Genomic DNA, 17,381 nt, shown 5'->3' with positions numbered 1-17,381 from the left:
GTGATCAATAACAGGGGGGTGATCACCCCATATAGACTTCCTGGTCACCCCCCTGTAAGGCTGCATTCAGATGTCCGTATGATTTTTACGGATCCAATGATACATGGATCGGATCCGCAAAACACATACGGACATCTGAATGGAGCCTTACAGGGGGGTGATCACCCCATATAGACTCCCTGATCACCCCCCTGTCATTGATCACCCCCCTGTAAGGCTGCATTCAGATGTCCGTATGTTTTTTACGGATCCACGGATACATGGATCGTATCCGCAAAACACATACAGACATCTGAATGGAGCCTTATAGGGGGGTGATCAATGACAGGGGGGTGATCACCCCATATAGACTCCCTGGTCACCCCCCTGTCATTGATCACCCCCCTGCCAGGCTCCATTCAGACATTTTTTTGGCCCAAGTTAGCGGAATTTTATTTATTTTTTCTTACAAAGTCTCATATTCCACTAACTTGTGTCAAAAAATAAAATCTCACATGAACTCACCATACCCCTCACGGAATCCAAATGCGTAAAAATTTTTAGACATTTATATTCCAGACTTCTTCTCACGCTTTAGGGCCCCTAGAATGCCAGGGCAGTATAAATACCCCACATGTGACCCCATTTCGAAAAGAAGACACCCCAAGGTATTCCGTGAGGGGCATATTGAGTCCATGAAAGATTGAAATTTTTGTCCCAAGTTAGCGGAAAGGGAGACTTTGAGAGAAAAAAAAAATATATCAATTTCCGCTAACTTGTGCCAAAAAAAAAAAAATTCTATGAACTCGCCATGCCCCTCATTGAATACCTTGGGGTGTCTTCTTTCCAAAATGGGGTCACATGTGGGTCACATTGTTCAAAGACATGTAGAACAATAAATTTAGAGAAAAATTTATATATGGATGTCGTTTTTTTTTGCTAAATTTTACAACTGAAAGTGAAAAATGTCATTTTTTTTCAAAAAAATCGTTAAATTTCGATTAATAACAAAAAAGTAAAAATGTCAGCAGCAATGAAATACCACCAAATGAAAGCTCTATTAGTGAGAAGAAAAGGAGGTAAAATTCATTTGGGTGGTAAGTTGCATGACCGAGCAATAAACGGTGAAAGTAGTGTAGTGCTGAAGTGTAAAAAGTGGCCTGGTCATTAAGGCTGGGTTCAGACCTGAGCGTTTTACAGCGCGTTCAAATGCGCTGTAAAACGCTCAACACATGAAAACCAATGCTTCCCTATGGCCCTGGTTCTCACTTGAGCGTTTTACAGCACGTTTGAACGCGCTGAAAAACGCCCTACGCTCAAACAAGTTCTTGAGCTTCTTTGGGGCGTTTTGACGCGCGTTTGTGGCCATAGGACACTGCAGTCAATCACACAAACGTGCGTAAAACGCGCGTTTACTATTGCAAAAAACGCGCGACAAAAACGCGCGTTAAACGCGCATATAAAATGCGCTCAGGTCTGAACCCAGCCTAAGGGTGTTTAAGCTAAGGGGGCTGAGGTGGTTAATGACCTATGCTGAGGATGAATCATCCGTTTTTAATTCCAGGAAAAAAAACTCTTTAAAAAGAACTTGTGACCCCTCCTAATATGTATTTTTTTGTAACTACTTGCATCCCCCTTGGAATAACCATTCTGGCCAATCTAGTCTTTCATTCCTTCATTTTTAGCGGTTTGCATTAAAGGTCCAGATGAGTATTACCAGTTGGGGGGGGGGGTTTCCATGTGACACTGACAGCACTGAATTGATAATGTCAGACTGTGCAGTGACACCTAGGTGGACCTTCATTGCAAACTGCTAGTAATTCATTCAGAACTTCTAGCAGAAATAATAAAGGAATGGAACATCATAAGAGAAGATGCTCCAGAATTGGTATTACACAGGGAATGCAAGTAGTTACTAAGGCCTCATGCACACGACCGTTGTTGTGTTCCGTTTCGCAAAATGGGGTTCCGTGATCCGTTTCCGTTTTTGTTTGTGTGTCTTCCTTTATTTTCGGAGAACCACCAGACATAAAGGAATGTAAAAAAAAGTCTAAAACAGGTTTGCCATGCAAATGATAGGAAAAAAGCGGACGCGGATGACAATCTTGTGTGCCTCCGCGTTTTTTAGCGGTTCCATGCTAAAACCGCGCAACGGACACAGAATAAAACGGTCGTGTGCATGAGGCCTAAAACTGTGAGGAGAAGAGACAGGTCCCCCTTTAACCCCTTCAGGACCCTGCCATTTTTCACCTTTCTGCCCAGGCCATTTTTTGCATATCTGACGTGTCACTTTATGTGGTGATAACTTTTTAAAATGCTTTTACTTATCCAGGCCATTCTGAGATAGTTTTCTCCTCACATATTGTACTTCATGACAGTGGTAAATTTGAGTCAAAATATTTTATTTTTATTTATAAAAAAAATACCCAAAATTTGGAAAAATTTGCAATTTTCAAAATTTCAATTTCTCTGCTTTTAAAACAGATAGTGATAGCACCTAAAATAGTTATTACTTTACATTTCCAATATGTCTACTTCACGTTTGGATCATTTTGTAAATGACATTTTTTTTGGGGGGGAGTTAGAAGCCTTTAGAAGTTTAGAAGCAAATTTTAAAATTTCCAAAATCCAATTTTTAAGGACCAGTTCAGGTTTGAAGTCACTTTGTGAGGCTTACATAATAGAAACCCCCCATAAATGACCCCATTTTGGAAACTACACCCCTCAAGGTATTTAAAACTGATTTTACGAACTTTGTTAACCCTTTAGGTGTTACACAAGAATTAAAGGAAAATGTAGATAAAATTTGAGAATTTGACTTTTTGGACAGATTTTCCATTTTAATCAATTTTTTTTCCAGAAACAAAGCAAGGGTTAACAGCCAAACAAAACTCAATATGTATTACCCTGATTCTGCGGTTTACAGAAACCCTACATATGTGGTCATAAACTGCTGTACGGGCACACGGCAGGGCGCAGGAGGAAAGGACTACCCTATGGTTTTTGGAGGGCAGATTTCACTTGGATAATTTTAAGCTGCCATGTCACATTTGAAGACCACCTGATGCACCCCTAGAGTAGAAACTCTAAAAAAAAAAAAAAGTGACCCTATTTTGGAAATTGCAGGATAAGGTGGCAGTTTTTTGGGTACTATTTTAGGGTACATATAATTGCTCTATATTACACTTTTTGTGAGGCAAGGTAACAAAAAAATTGTTTTTTTTACAATGTTCATCTGACAGGTTAGATCATGTGCTATTTTTATAGAGCAGGTTGTTACGGACGCGACAATACAAATTTTTGTTTGTTTCAGTTTTACATAATTATGGATTTAAAAAAAAAAAATTTTTTTTTTGTCTCTCTACATTCTGAAAGCCATGGTATTTTTTTATAATTTTTTTTTTATTTTTTTTGGGCAACTGTCTTATGTAGGAGCTTATTTTTTTCGGTATGACATAACGGTTTGATTGATACTATTTTAGGATGCGTATGACTTGATCGCTTGGTATTACACTTTTTGTGATGTAAGGTGACAAAAAATAGCTTTTTACACAGTTTTTATTTTATTTTTTTAGGCCTCATGCACACGACCGTATGGCTTTTTCAGTGTTTTGCGGTCCGTTTTTCACGGATCCGTTGTTCCGTTTTTTGTTTCCGTTGTGTTTCCGTTTCTGTTCCGTTTTTCCGTTCGGCATATACAGTATACAGTAATTACATAGATGAAATTGGGCTGGGCATAACATTTTCAATAGATGGTTCAGCAAAAAACGGAACGGAAACGGAAGACATACGGATGCATTTCCGTATGTGTTCCGTTTTTTTTGCGGACCCATTGACTTGAATGGAGCCAAGCACCGTGATTTGCGGACAAGAATAGGACATGTTCTATCTTTTCACGGTACGGAAATACTGAAATACTGAAACGGAATGCACACGGAGACACTTCAGTATTTTTTGCTGAACCATTGAAATGAATGGTTCAGTATATGTTCCGCATACTGAACTACAAAAACGGCCAGTATACTGAACGCAAAATACTGTCGTGTGCATGAGCCCTTAGGCCTATTGCACACGACTGTATGGCTTTTTCAGTATTTTGCGGTCCACAAAAAACGGTTCTGCAAAAAATACGGATGATGTCCGTGATAGAACAGTACTTTCCTTGTCCGTTATGCGGACAATAATAGGACATGTTCTATCTTTTAACGGAAACGGAATGCATACGGAGTACATTCGGGGGTTTTCTGCGGACCTATTGAAATGAATGGTTCCGTATACGGAACGCAAAAAACTGAACGGAAACGGGGGAAAAAAAAAAAGTTGGTGTGCAAGAGGCCTTACGGTGTTCACCTGAGGGGTTAGTTCATGTAATAGTTTTATACATCAGGTTCTTATGGATGCAGCAATACCTAATATGTATACATTTATTTAAGTTTTACACAATAACCGCATTTTTGAAACAGAAAAAAATCATGTTTTAGTGTCTCCATATTCTGAGCCGTATTTATTTATTTTTTTTGTTAGTTTTTTGCCTGATTGTCAGTGACTGCTTGTTCCATGCCGCTGATCGGGCGCAGCTCCCGCACCCGTCCGATCAGCCCGTCATACATGTACAGTGAGGGTCGTTAAGGGTACTGTCATGTGTCAGTTGGAACGCTGCTCCTTGCAGTTGAGTACTGTCCAGGCGTATAAGCTACAGTAGGGTTTTATTAACTAATTAGAATCCTAATTGCTTATTCGGGAGTGCCTCTGCGGGATTTCTGTCCGTGACTCCGCACTGCAAAAAAATAGAACATGTTCTGTTGTTTTGCGGTGCAGACTGAATCTTGCGAATAGCGGACCCTTTCAAATGAATGAGTTTGCAAACAGCAGGCACACGGCTGGTGCCCCCTGCATTGCCGTCCGCTGTTTGGGGTGCACATGTTCGTGTGCATGAGCCCTTAAAATGATCCTGCTGCAGCTGGTATGGCCACGTCCCAACCTCAGCACCTCCGTGCTATGTGGCTGTACCCTGAAGGCTGACTGTCATGTTATCAAGGGATTAAAGTGACAGCAATCCTAGAAATAAGATAGAAGTAAACAGATGAAAGGTCTGTCCACGTTCTCTGCTGATCCTGATAGAAGCAGGCCTGTAGAAATCTTGCAGAGAGTTATTTTCCTCCTTATGCCTTCCATTATTATCTGGACGGCAGCTGAGGGGCGGGGCTTAGCGCTCCTGATCTCCAACCATGCAGGGAGGTGGAGGAGGGCTCCTGCTGCAGCCAGGTGCCTTACAGCCAGACACAGACTTGTGAGAAGGAGGAATATCTGATTTCCTGGGGCATATATACAGCTTACGTATTTCTCACAATTTTACTCGTAATATTAGACTATCATCAATTAAAAGTAAAGTATTAATGGGGCATTTGACATTTACTTTTTTATTTTTTATATCATTTTCTACATTTGGTGTTTTTAAAAGGTTTGTCAGACTGAAGCAACAACTGTGTACGTAGAGGACAGCTGGAAATGAACAGTTTTCTCTGACCCCCTCAAGTGTCGTGTCTCTGACCACCACAGCAGCTGAAGCTGTCAGTCAAGGCAGTCGTCCTGGACGAGCTTGTTGATGTTCAGACTTCCTGGCACCATGGCTGAAAGTGCTACCATTTTATTTAAAACCTGAACGGATGTCACGTGACGTCCACGTCATGTATATCAGCAGTAAAAAGTCAGAGCAACTGAACTTGAAGTCGTTTCCCTAGTCATCAACTGGCTTTCTCAATTAGAATGGCAAGAATTCTCCCGCATTAAATACTGGTGACTTGTGCTGGAGTTAAGGTATTGATTGCGTCACTGAAGCAATTAGGTGGTTAAACTGCCTCGAGAGAGGTGTTTGAGCTGCATTGTAAGTGTCATTTGCCTTTTATATGTAGATACACAGTCCTTACTGCCGGTGTTGGCTCTTCTGGGCTGCGCCGTACGCTGGTGTTGCCGCTCGTTTATTTCCCTAATCTAGTTCTTGCGTCTGCCGTGCTTTGCACCTTCGCTGGAAATCTTGACATTATTTTTTTTCTCCTTTTTCTCAGTTGTAGGCCTCATGCCCACGACCATATATTTTTTTCCACATCTGATCGACATTTTTTGTGGCTCAGATGCGGACCCATTCATTTCAACGAGGCCGCAAAAAAATGCGGACATCACACCGTAATCCATTCCGCTGACCCGCAAAAAAAGATGGAGCATGTCCTATTCTTGTCTCTTTTGCAGAGAAGAATGGGACATTTCTACAGAAATGAGAAAGAAAAATGGCGGCATGCACACGGCCGGTGTCTGTGTCCTGCAAAACACATACGGTTGTGTGCATGAGGCCTTAACCAAAGCCCAGTCTGGATACCTGCAAGTTCTAAGGGCCCCTTTGAGGTGCCTGAATTCCCTTATCTTAGCCTCCACACTGGTTGAGATCTTTTCAGCTCAGTGGTGTAGGGTTCTAATGACTCCCACCAGATGATGGTGGGAATCGAACTGTAGGTACTGGTCCGTATAAATAGGTTTCTTGTTGACTCCGGTTTCCAGCCTTCCTTCCCCTCCGACTGTCACCGAGCAGCCCAAAAAAGCCAGTGCAGCGTTCTGCACATCTTCCCATGTAAACCTGATGTTGTGGTCCTCTGCATTGGTGTGTTCAACTTGTGCACTTCTTATTCTTTAATTTTGACCCAGGTGTCATCCACCTATCGGAACCAGTGACCCCATGAATGTGTTTAGGGCTTTACGTTTCACCTCCTCCATGTACAGGTTAGCTACGATGCATGAAACTGGTGATCCCATGGCACGGCCATGTTTCTGTCTGTAGAACTTTAGAATAGGTGGTGGTTAGGCAAAGGTCCAGCAAGGAACACACTTGATCTGAGATAAGATTTATTCTGCTGCTGCTGCGGGTGCTGTCTTGCATTACCCTTGCCTTTACTGTCTGACCTGCAGTCGGAATACATGTGAAGAGGGAGGTGACATCATAGGACACCGTTGTTTCCTCTGTACTTTTTGTCGAACCTTGTGGGTATACAGACTGGGCTTTGGTTAAAACTGAAAAAAAAAGAATGTCAAGATTGCCAGTGAAGGTGTGAAGCTGGGTAGGTACATAGCTGAGGTATCTGAAAAACTCAGAAGAATTTTTTTTAATAAACATTGCTTTCTTGTCTGCTTTTAAACCTGGGAAAGCACTGATGCATCAGCTGGTTCACCCAAAAGACCCTGCACCAACCCAGAAAAAGATCAAGATTGTATGCAGTCCAGTGCAAGAATTGTACATTTGTAGACCAAATAAGCCACTACACCAGTGTGTAAGGAAACAGCTGTACATCTCGTGGACAAAGGACACTCGACGGTGACAGCGAGGTTTGCAGCTTAGGGCTCTATCACACGGGCACCCAGGATTTGCTCCGTGTGCATTGCGAGAAAACCGCGCGAGTAGACACGCAATTGCAGTCAGTTTTGACTGTGATTGCGTTCCAATGTTCAGTTTTTTCCACGCGAGTGCAATGCGTTTTGCACACGCGTGAAAAAATACTGATTGTGGTACCCAGACCCAAACCCGGACTTCTTCACTGAAGTTCGAGTTTGGGTTAGGTGTTCTATTAATTTTATTATTTTCCCTTTATAATATGGTTATAAGTGAAAATAATAGCATTCTTAATACAGAATGCTTAGTAAAATGTGGATTGAGGGGTTAAAAAAAAAAAAATTAACTCCCCTCGTCCACTTTTTCGTGCAGCCGGCATCGGTTTCTTTCTTCTTCTTTCAGGACCTGCAAAAGGACCTTTGACGTAATCGCGCTCACCACGTGGTGAGCGCGGTGACGTCGGCGCAGGTCCTGCTGAATGAAGATAGAAATCTTCTATCTTCATTCAGCAGGACCTGCGCTGACGTCACAGCGCTTACCACGTGGTGAGCGCGATTACGTCATCAAAGGTCCTTTTGCAGGTCCTGAAAGAAGACTATGCCAGCTGCGCGATTAAGTGGATGAGGGGAGTTAAAAAATTATTTTTTTTTTTAACCCCTCAATCCACATTTTAGTAAGCATTCTGTATTAAGAATGCTATTATTTTCCCTCATTTCTATGGGGCCTGCGTTGCGTGAAAAACGCAGAATATAGAACATGCTGCGATTTTCACGCAACGCACAAGTGATGCGTGAAAATCACCGCTCATCTGCACAGCCCCATTGAAGTGAATGGGTCCGGATTCAGTGCGGGTGCAATGCGTTCACATCACGCATTGCACACGCACGGAATTCTCGCCCGTGTGAAAGGGGCCGTAGATGCAGAGGAGGACTGGTTCAAAAGAGGCGTGAAAGTAGTTATTTATGTTTTGTTGGAGAAACTGAGCTTGAATAGAAGTGGAAATATGTGACATCTAATATCTGCTACTTACAATGTGGCTCGAACCCTCTCCAAGGCAGTTTAACCACACCTAGTAAAGCAGGAGTCTCCAGTATTTAGTGCAGCAGAATTCCTGTACAAGCCATTCTAATTGAGAAAGCTAGTCATTAATGAAATGTCTTACAGTACAGCACTCTGTACTGTACTCGACTTATTACTACTGATAAAAATTGTGTGCTGATCTTCAGATCAGAAATGACCTGTCCATTCATGGTGGCATTGTGGAGGACAGGGATGCATGTGGCAAGGGCAGTGTCAGGAATGGAGACACGGAGGAGGACAAAAACTGAGCGAGTTTTAGGTTGTCCGGTTTAGAAGACCCATTCTCATACACCCCGAATGTGCATCCTGAGTTTTTAGAGAGGCTCCCTTGTTCATGATCCTTGTCTCTTGATGGAGAGCGTCTGTAAAGTGCATCTCCCTCTGTCTGGAGGACCAGTCCTGCATTACACATTAAACAGACGGCCATTCATTTGAATGGGAACACCTGAGGTAAACACCCAGATAATCTGGCAGATTATCGGGAATGAATGCCCGACAATCTGCCTGTCTAAATGTGCCGCAGATCACCCAATGAACGAGCAAAGCGCTCGTTCATCGGGTGAAATGATAATTCGTGCAGGCACATAAATTGTTTCTGAGCAGCAGATCGCGCCGTCTAAACAGTGATTTGCTGCCCAGAAACAATGCAGCTGTATGGGATGAGCGATGGCAATAGCAACCACTCTACTCATACTGTGGAGGGGATCGCTGCATGTAAATACAGATCTTCACCTCCACTGAACGAGCAGCCGACCGTCGGGAACGCTTCCTTCCCGACAATCTGCTGCTGCTCGGTTCGTCTAAATACTCCTTTACTCATCCCTGGGGGGTCCGTGTAGGGGGATATTTTATGATAATCTTTTTGTCCAAAGCTGTCAGCACCTTTAAACGGAATTCGCTATAAACCGGACACAATACCTTGCAGGGCTAGCTTAGCTGAATGTATCGATAGGCAAGTGGTTCTTCTGGAGAAGAAGGACTTTTAATCCAAAAGCAAGTGAGCAGTTAAGTGCACTGAGGGCGGGGCAAAACCACTCTGCGTGCTTGCTCCCTTCGCTTCCTCTGCAAGACCTTCCCGCTCCTTCATTGATGGGGCCAGGAGAGAGAGCTGCCCTGGTCCTGTTAATGAGAGGTAGGAGCTGGAGGAGCAATGGTGCACCGAGTGGCTTGTTTCCACCCTCAGTGCACTTAAATGCTCATTTGCATATGTTTTTTTCTTCTTCTCCAGAATAAAGCAGTGAATCGCTAAGTGAAAGGTATCATTACATTCAGCTGAGCTAGCCTTACCTGGTTTAGTGGGCAGGCAGTGTCGTAGCCTATGATATCTTTTTATTAAGGGGGGAGGCTTCATGTCTTGTCTCGATGACTAGGACAGACTGGAAGACTTGAAGGTGACACTTTACTTGGGTTGGGCGACCCGAGTCCCACTCATTGATTGGGGAAGGAATATGAGAACTCCTCCGGGGTCTTCAGCTTTGCTTAATCTTCGATTTGAATTTGTTGCAGAGTCAATTAAGGAACCATGAACGGGAGCATCGCGGTCTTCTGGATACCGTGTCTACGACAAGTGAGGAGACACAAGTCTGCACGGAGGAGGTGGAGGAGAAATGTCCTTCTGAAGGTAGAGGAAAACCGTAAAAATATAACTGATTGATGGATCGTGATTGATCATTTGGGTGTTTTGGTGGTTGACAGATTGAGAAGTGCTTACCCAAACTTTGCTACAGTCCACGCCTGGGGTTCAGCATCATTGATGAACCTGGAAACTTCTCAAATGGCCTCTTCAAAAAGCATTTTTATTCTAACCTAATGCTAACTTAATCTAATACTTGAAGGGTATTAGAGGGACCACGAAATCAGATCCAGCCTAGGACCCAAAGACAGTTTTCCTTAATTCAGACCTTTAAAGGGGTTGTCTCCAGACATTGGATAAGTGTCTGATCACTGAGACCCCCACTGATCAGGAGACTAGGGGTGTGGAGTTCCCTGAATGAATGGAGCAGCGGTCAAGCACGTGTACTGCCGCTTCGTTCATTCTCTATGGGACTGCCGAAGAGGCCCAAATGCTATCCTCGGCTATCTCTGACTGAAGGACTACAGCAGCAGCATGCATGCTTAAGGCTACATTCACACTAACGGGAACCATGGCCACGGGACAGCTGTTTAAGTGACGACCGCCACACGGCCATTTTTAGATCCAGTCTATGGGGCTATTCACATGGTAGTTTTTTACCTGCCATTGAATAGTTCGGCCTCTGGCTGCCTAAGCGACTAACCGATGGCACCCCAGGGGTGTCAAAGGGGGAGTGGGGCAGACATCAAGGCCAGATGGACTCCATTGAAATCAGTGGTCACCTTTTTGTCTAACCGCCATTAAAAACTTGTGCAATAATCAGCATGCTTAGAGGGCAGGTCCTGCACCGTTATTGAGGAGCGAGTTTCCTGTGTGTGCAGGGGGGTGAAGACGGTTTTTTTTTTGTTTTTTTTTTACACAAGCATACTGGGGGCATAAATAATAGTGGGGGGCACTGATGAGGGAATTAATAGTACTGGGAGACAATAATGGGGGAGTGAATAATACTGGGGGCCCTAATGGGGCATTAATCCTGAAGGGCATTAAAGGGGTTGTGTCACTTCAGCAGGTAGCATTTAAAATGTAGAGAAAGTTAATACCAGGCAATTACTAATGTATTGCGATTGTCCATATTGTCTCCTTTGCTGGCTTGATTTATTTTTCCATCACATAGTACGCTGCTCGTTTCCATGGTTACGACCACCCTGCAATCCAGCAGCAGCGGTCGTGCTTGCACACTATAGGACAGCGTTTAGCCTCTCTGGTGGTCAGGACTGCAGGCGCGAACATAGCTGGTGTTTTTTTCCTATAGCGTGCAAACACGGACGCCGCTGCTGGATTGCAGGGTGGTCGTAACCCCTGGACACGAGCAGTGTATAATGTGATGGAAGTGTATCCAGCCAGCAAAGGAGGCAATATGGACAATCACAATACATTAGTAAGTGCCTTGTATTCACTTTGTCTACATGATAAATATTATTTGCTGAAGTGAGACGACCCCTTTTAATAATAGTGGGGGATTTGATGTCCAGGGGGCATTCTGTATACTGAGGGCAATGCAGAAGTTGGGATAAAAAAATAAAATAAAAAAGCCAATATAATTCTTCTGTTATTAATGGATTTCGGATTCAAAAATGGTTGAAAAATGGCCATAAAAAACTGACAGTGTGTCTGTTTTTCAAGGCAATTTTTTTCACTGTTGTGTGAGTGTAGCCTAGCTGTCAGTTCATTCAGGGATCTCCGGACCCCCATATTGTGATCACTGGGGGTCCCAGCATTTTGGTCCATAGATTGCTGCGTGGGACCCCGGTTTGAGAAATATGTTACCGGCCGCAGCAGCTTTTTACCTGCACTACTTCTACTAATCTAAGAATAGGTTGCTGTAATTCACAAGCTTTTTCTCCTCCTCTGTTTCCAAACACATTAAAACATTCCTAGATATTTCAAGTGTAATAAACCTTTTCCATTAGCATTGCTGCAAACTACCGAGTTGTTTATATCTCTCGTAAAAAGCGACCGGGGAAGTGTTATTTCTTTGTAATAATTGTTTTTCACCTAAACTCTTTGCACGGTGAGAGCGCGGCTTGCTACAATACCAGATTATCATTGTGTTATTTTATTTTTACAACTTTCTCCTTCAAGATCACAAATCAAGCATCTCGAAGTTGTATCGATGTGACGTGTGCAGCTACACCAGCTCCACATACGTCGGCGTGAGAAACCACAGAAGGATTCACAGCTCTGACAAACCGTACAGGTACGTGAATTTACGTCGCGCTGCAGCGGAATTTGCGGCTCTTTCCTCTTTAATCCGTCCAGGTGATGGAGTGCGCGCACCCGCCTAGGGACCCAGACGAGACACCGAGAGAGACAGGCGTGTTTATTAAAATAACAAGTATCTCACGGAAGGCGTTGACTGAGTTATCACACGGCTTGGGTGGAATTTTATGTAAATGCATTTTTCCCAGGCCGCCCATTCTCCGCATCATTTCCATGTTTTATCTCGCAACGACCTGACTATTACTTACTTAGTTATGTAGTCATCCACTTTGAAAGAAATCTGAAATCCCAACTCGCCATTGTGACTGTGTTAATCAAAAGAATCACAAGGACCGCGACGATGAAGGAAAAAAAACACTGTTTATGTAGAGTCTCCAAAATAATCTAAGGCTCTGTTCACATTACATTAAGAGCTTATGTCGGGAGGATCTCGTGACATATACGTTTGGCGTCAGGCTGCATTGTAGCTCATTGTATAGGCATACTCTGCTAATAGGCTCCCATTGTGAGAAAAGTGTACCACAGTATACATTTTTTACTGTATACCTTTGTATGGAATCTATAGTGTACTACAATGTTGCACATCTCAAAAAATATATAAATATATACCACCATATACTGTCCAGAAGGAGGTCAGGTGAATGGAGCCCTATGGATACATTTGGCATATGAAGTCTGTGTGTAGCTGGAAGCGCATGGTGCAATATGTGTTTTAAGGCCTCATGCACTCAACCATATGAGTTTTGCAGGCCGCAGACCGCGGATCCGCAAAGTATAGATACCGGCCATGTGCATTATGCGTTATTTTTGGTCCCTTTTATAGAAATGCCTATTCTTGTCCACAAAATCGACAAGCATAGGACATGTGCTATTATTTGCGGAACAGCCACGTGGATGAGAACAGCATACAGATGGCATCCATTTTTTGTGGCCCTTGTAGAAATTAATGGGTCCTCATCTGAACCCCATGTGGATTGGATGCAGACCAAAAATACGGTCAAAAATGTAAAAGTCCATCTGTTAGGATCTGATTTGTTCACATCTACGTCAGATTTATACGTCGTGAGTAGCCCCTGACATATATCTCCGTATACTGTTGCATAGCCGCGCAGTGGCATACATCAGAAATGAGGGCATATGGCTTCCTTTGGCATATGTGCCGAAAGCTTTCCTGACAGAATGATACACGGAACGTATTCACATAGCGTGATAATAACATCCTAAACGGAGGCTTTTTTTTCCCTACATATTGGGAAGGAATATTAAAAATGCAGAGCAATTGAAACACAGAGTAGATCAGAAGCTTTGGGAACTGTTCATGATTGAGCGTTACTCGTGCAAAATGGAAAAGATGGCCCTGACATCTTGTTTCGGCAGCAATCAAGTAAGAGTGGTTATGGTGGCTGCTGTGTTTATGCAATGGGAATGGCAGAACGCCTTCAAGTGACTGGCCCTGAATGCAAACAAGAACATTTCCATTCATGGACAGCAAGCAGAGATCCTCGTATTGTTTTATCTTTATAGTAAAGTTTCATCCGTTTCTTCTTTCTTAGGTGCTCGCTTTGCGGCTATGTGTGCAGTCATCCTCCCTCGTTAAAATCCCACATGTGGAAGCATGCCAGCGACCAGAACTACAATTACGAGCAAGTGAATAAGGCAATCAACGAGGCAATGTCTCAGAGTAGTCGGTATGTTCAGTAAATGCTTAAAGGACTATAAATCAGTCAACCGTTTACATATCTTCCATCTTCTTCTACTCAAAAACGCAACCATCGATTTCAACAAAACTTGGTATACACATCCCTTGCTACCTGGAAAGAAATCTTGTGGGGGTCTCGGCTCTCCTGAGATATTCCCAAAAAATGACCTGCATTAGCCAATACAAGCCTGCAAGTCTTTCTCTTCATATCCCAACTGCCATACACACGGTCACATGTCCCTTATCAGCCAATAGAAGCTCGCATGTCCTTAGTCTCCACATACACACAGTTTTACTCCAGGTTTCCATAACAACCCAGCCATTTTCCTTCACTGCTGTAGGTCAGCTTTAGGCTAGGGCTACACAACGACAATAAGTTGCACCCCACATAGGGCACAACTACACTGCTACATGTGTCGCGTGACAATTTTTATAATGATAGTCTATGGTGTTGCACTGCGACATGTGACATGCGCAGAAAAATCCATCATGTTGCAGTGCAACACCATAGACTATCATTATAAAAAAAAATTGAGATAAAATGCCGCACGACACATGTCGTCGTGGAGCCCTAGCGGGCAGTGCGCTGTGGAGGTCACTGTTAATGGGGCAGGGGCCACTATTAAAGGGGCAACTGCTGTGGAGGTCACTGTTAAGGCAGCAGGGTACTGTGAGGTCACTGTTAAGGGGGCGGGCCCCTGAGGAGGTCACTGTCAAGGGAGTGGAATGCTCTGAAACTCACTGTTAAAGGGGCGGGCTGCTGTGAAGGTCAAAGTTAAGGGGATGGGCGGGGTGCTGTAGAGGTCACTGTTATGGGGGATACTGTCGATATCTTTTAACGACACACACAAACATTAAATATACCCGTGCGAAGCCGGGTCTTTCTGCTAGTTGACTATAAAACCTACCTGCACCATGCTGCGGTAATGACATAGGGCCAGGACTTGTGCCTGCTCTATCCAAAGTCAACTGTAACAGACAACTGACACCTTGCTAGAACCGTCAGAATCGAATTAACCCCGATCCTATGGCATCTCAGTGGCTAGATGGAGGTCTGTGGCTCCCTCACCCCTTGGCACCCCTGTGGTGCCATAGCATGGTAACGATGTGTTGCTTAGGCAGCCAGGAGCCTAACTATTGCCCTCCGGTCAGCAATGTACATACACTTATTAGGCTGGGTTGTTTTTTCAGCAACCATAAAAAAGCCAATATTGCTAGTTTTCTTTGTCTTGCCTCCAAAAAAAACGAATGAAAAGTCTTATGTACCCCAAAATGGTTCCAACTAAATCGTTCTCAAAAAGCAGTGACAGAAAAACAGCCCCCTTCCCCTCCAAAAATATGAATAATATTGAATCTGAATAAGAGTGCATTCACACGACCGTAAGTGTTTTGCAGTCCGCAAATTGCGGATCCGCAAAACATGGATACCGGCCGTGTGCGTTCCGCATTTTGCTGACCGCACATGGCCGGCGCTATATAGAGACTGCCTATTCTTGTCCACAGCTGTGGAACGGAACAACGGATGCGGACAGCACACATCTTTTGCGGCCCCATTGAAATTAGCGATGCACTAATGTCAGCACTACATAACAGTATGTTTCTAACATTAGTCCCTGCAGCCATTTTTGTATAAAAAAAAAGGACTTTTATAATATGCTAATGAGCCTCTAGGTGCTATGTGGGCGTAAAATCAGCACCTAGAGGCTCCGTCCACTCGTGCTTTATCCCGCCCAGGTCCCCTGTTCTGCCCGCCCAGCTCCTTTTGATTGATGCCACGGTCCACCGCATAGTTGACAAAATCCCGCGCCTGCGCCGTTCACTTCTGTCTTCGGCGCAGTGAGTGAATGATGCGATCCTGGTGCCGGATTCCTCACTGCGCCGACTACGTCACAGTGAGGAAGCCGGCATCAGGAGAGCGGCCTTCACTCACTGCGCCGAAGACAGAAGTGAACGGCGCAGGCGCGGGATTTAGTCAACGATGCGGTGGACCGTGGCATCAATCAAGAGGAGCTGGGTGGGCACAACACTGGACCTGGGCGGGATAAAGCGTGAGTAGACGGAGCCTCTAGGTGCTGTTTTTACGCCCACATAGCACCTAGAGGCTCATTAGCATATTATAAAAGAGCTTTTTTTACATAAACGGCTGCAGGGACAAATGTTAGAAACATAATGTTATGTAGTGCTGACATTAGCGCATCGCTATATCAGTCAGCTACATAACAGTATTTCTTGTGGTAGAAACCCTTTAAAGTGATTGTCCTGTTTCAGGAGGAAGCCGAACAAAAGTGATCCACTTGCAATAAAGGATAGAATGTTATGTACCTGACAGCTCCCACGACAGGTCTCTGTTTACCCGGCTGCGGTGGTTACGTCTCGTCAACAACATGTGACTGCTGCAGCCAATCATTGGCCTCAGCAGTGCACCGAAGAGGCCAGTGATTTTCTCTAGTGGTCTCATGTTGTGAACGTGAGATCACTTCTGCAGCCAAATCAAAAGAGCCCTGTCAGGAGAACCACAGCGATGGCTCGGGGGGTAAGTAACAATCTATACCTTACTGCAGACAGATTGCATGTGCTGTACAGGTTCCTCCTGAAACCAGACAACCCCTTTAAGGCCTAGTACAGCGTGGGTGTTACGGAGTATACCTGCATTAACATATCCACCTTGTCTGCCATGTATTGCACTTTGTCATTTTAGGATACAGACAGAGCCCTCGAAGAACAGATTAGAAGAGCCGAGTGTGAGGTTGGACAGTGATGGAGTGATTTCTGCTGTTCACGCAGCCCCGGAAGTAACCTACATAGAAAACCAGAAGGTGAATATTGTGCGTCAGAGCTTGTACGACACTGAGAAACTGCAGAGCCAGCTCCGGCCCGATACAGAACTGTGCGTCCTGCTCTTCTGCTGCTGCATCTGCGGCTTCGAGTCCACAAGCAAAGAACTTCTTATGGAGCACATGAAAGCACATGAGGGAGAAATCATTAACATCATACTGAATAAATCCGAGGCCACGTCCTGAAGAGGGGCTCGTCCACCAGACCTGAAGCCTGTTTCCTCCTGAAATCTATGAATTTTTTTTTTTTTTTTTTTTACAAAAATAAAAGGGCACGTACTATAGATAAGAAGGCACCCCTGGTCATCCTGGAGTGTGACGCATGTCACCAAGTCATTTCATCACTTTTAGGCCCCTTTCACACGAGCATGACGGATTAGGTCCGGATGCGTTCAGTGAAACTCGCACCATTTTGCAAGCAAGTTCAGTCAGTTTTGTCTGCAATTGCGTTCAGTTTTTTCAGCGCGGGTGCAATGCGTTTTTCATGCGTGTGATAAAAAAACGGAAGGTTTACAAACGACATTTCTTAGTAACCATCAGTGAAAAACGCATCGCGCCCAC

At 44.1% G+C, this 17,381-nt stretch overlaps 1 protein-coding gene across 2 annotated transcripts in view; it reads left to right on the top strand.

Moving 5' to 3' along the window:
- The window catches only part of ZNF507 (zinc finger protein 507), a 43,831-nt gene extending 26,762 nt beyond the window's left edge, over positions 1-17,069 (top strand). For both annotated transcript variants that reach the window (XM_040410117.1, XM_040410118.1), the window contains exons 3-6: positions 9,941-10,055; positions 12,150-12,264; positions 13,841-13,975; positions 16,685-17,069. In XM_040410117.1, the coding sequence (XP_040266051.1) occupies positions 9,941-10,055; positions 12,150-12,264; positions 13,841-13,975; positions 16,685-17,006 (687 nt within the window). In that variant the 3' untranslated portion in view covers positions 17,007-17,069. The remainder of the gene's footprint in view (positions 1-9,940; positions 10,056-12,149; positions 12,265-13,840; positions 13,976-16,684) is intronic.
- The last annotated feature ends 312 nt before the right edge of the window (positions 17,070-17,381 follow it).

The sequence above is a fragment of the Bufo bufo genome, chromosome 10 (assembly GCF_905171765.1).
Source record: "Bufo bufo chromosome 10, aBufBuf1.1, whole genome shotgun sequence".
Taxonomy (NCBI): domain Eukaryota; kingdom Metazoa; phylum Chordata; class Amphibia; order Anura; family Bufonidae; genus Bufo; species Bufo bufo.
The sequence above is the reverse complement of the archived record's forward strand: the minus strand, read 5'-3'. Positions and strand labels throughout refer to the sequence as shown.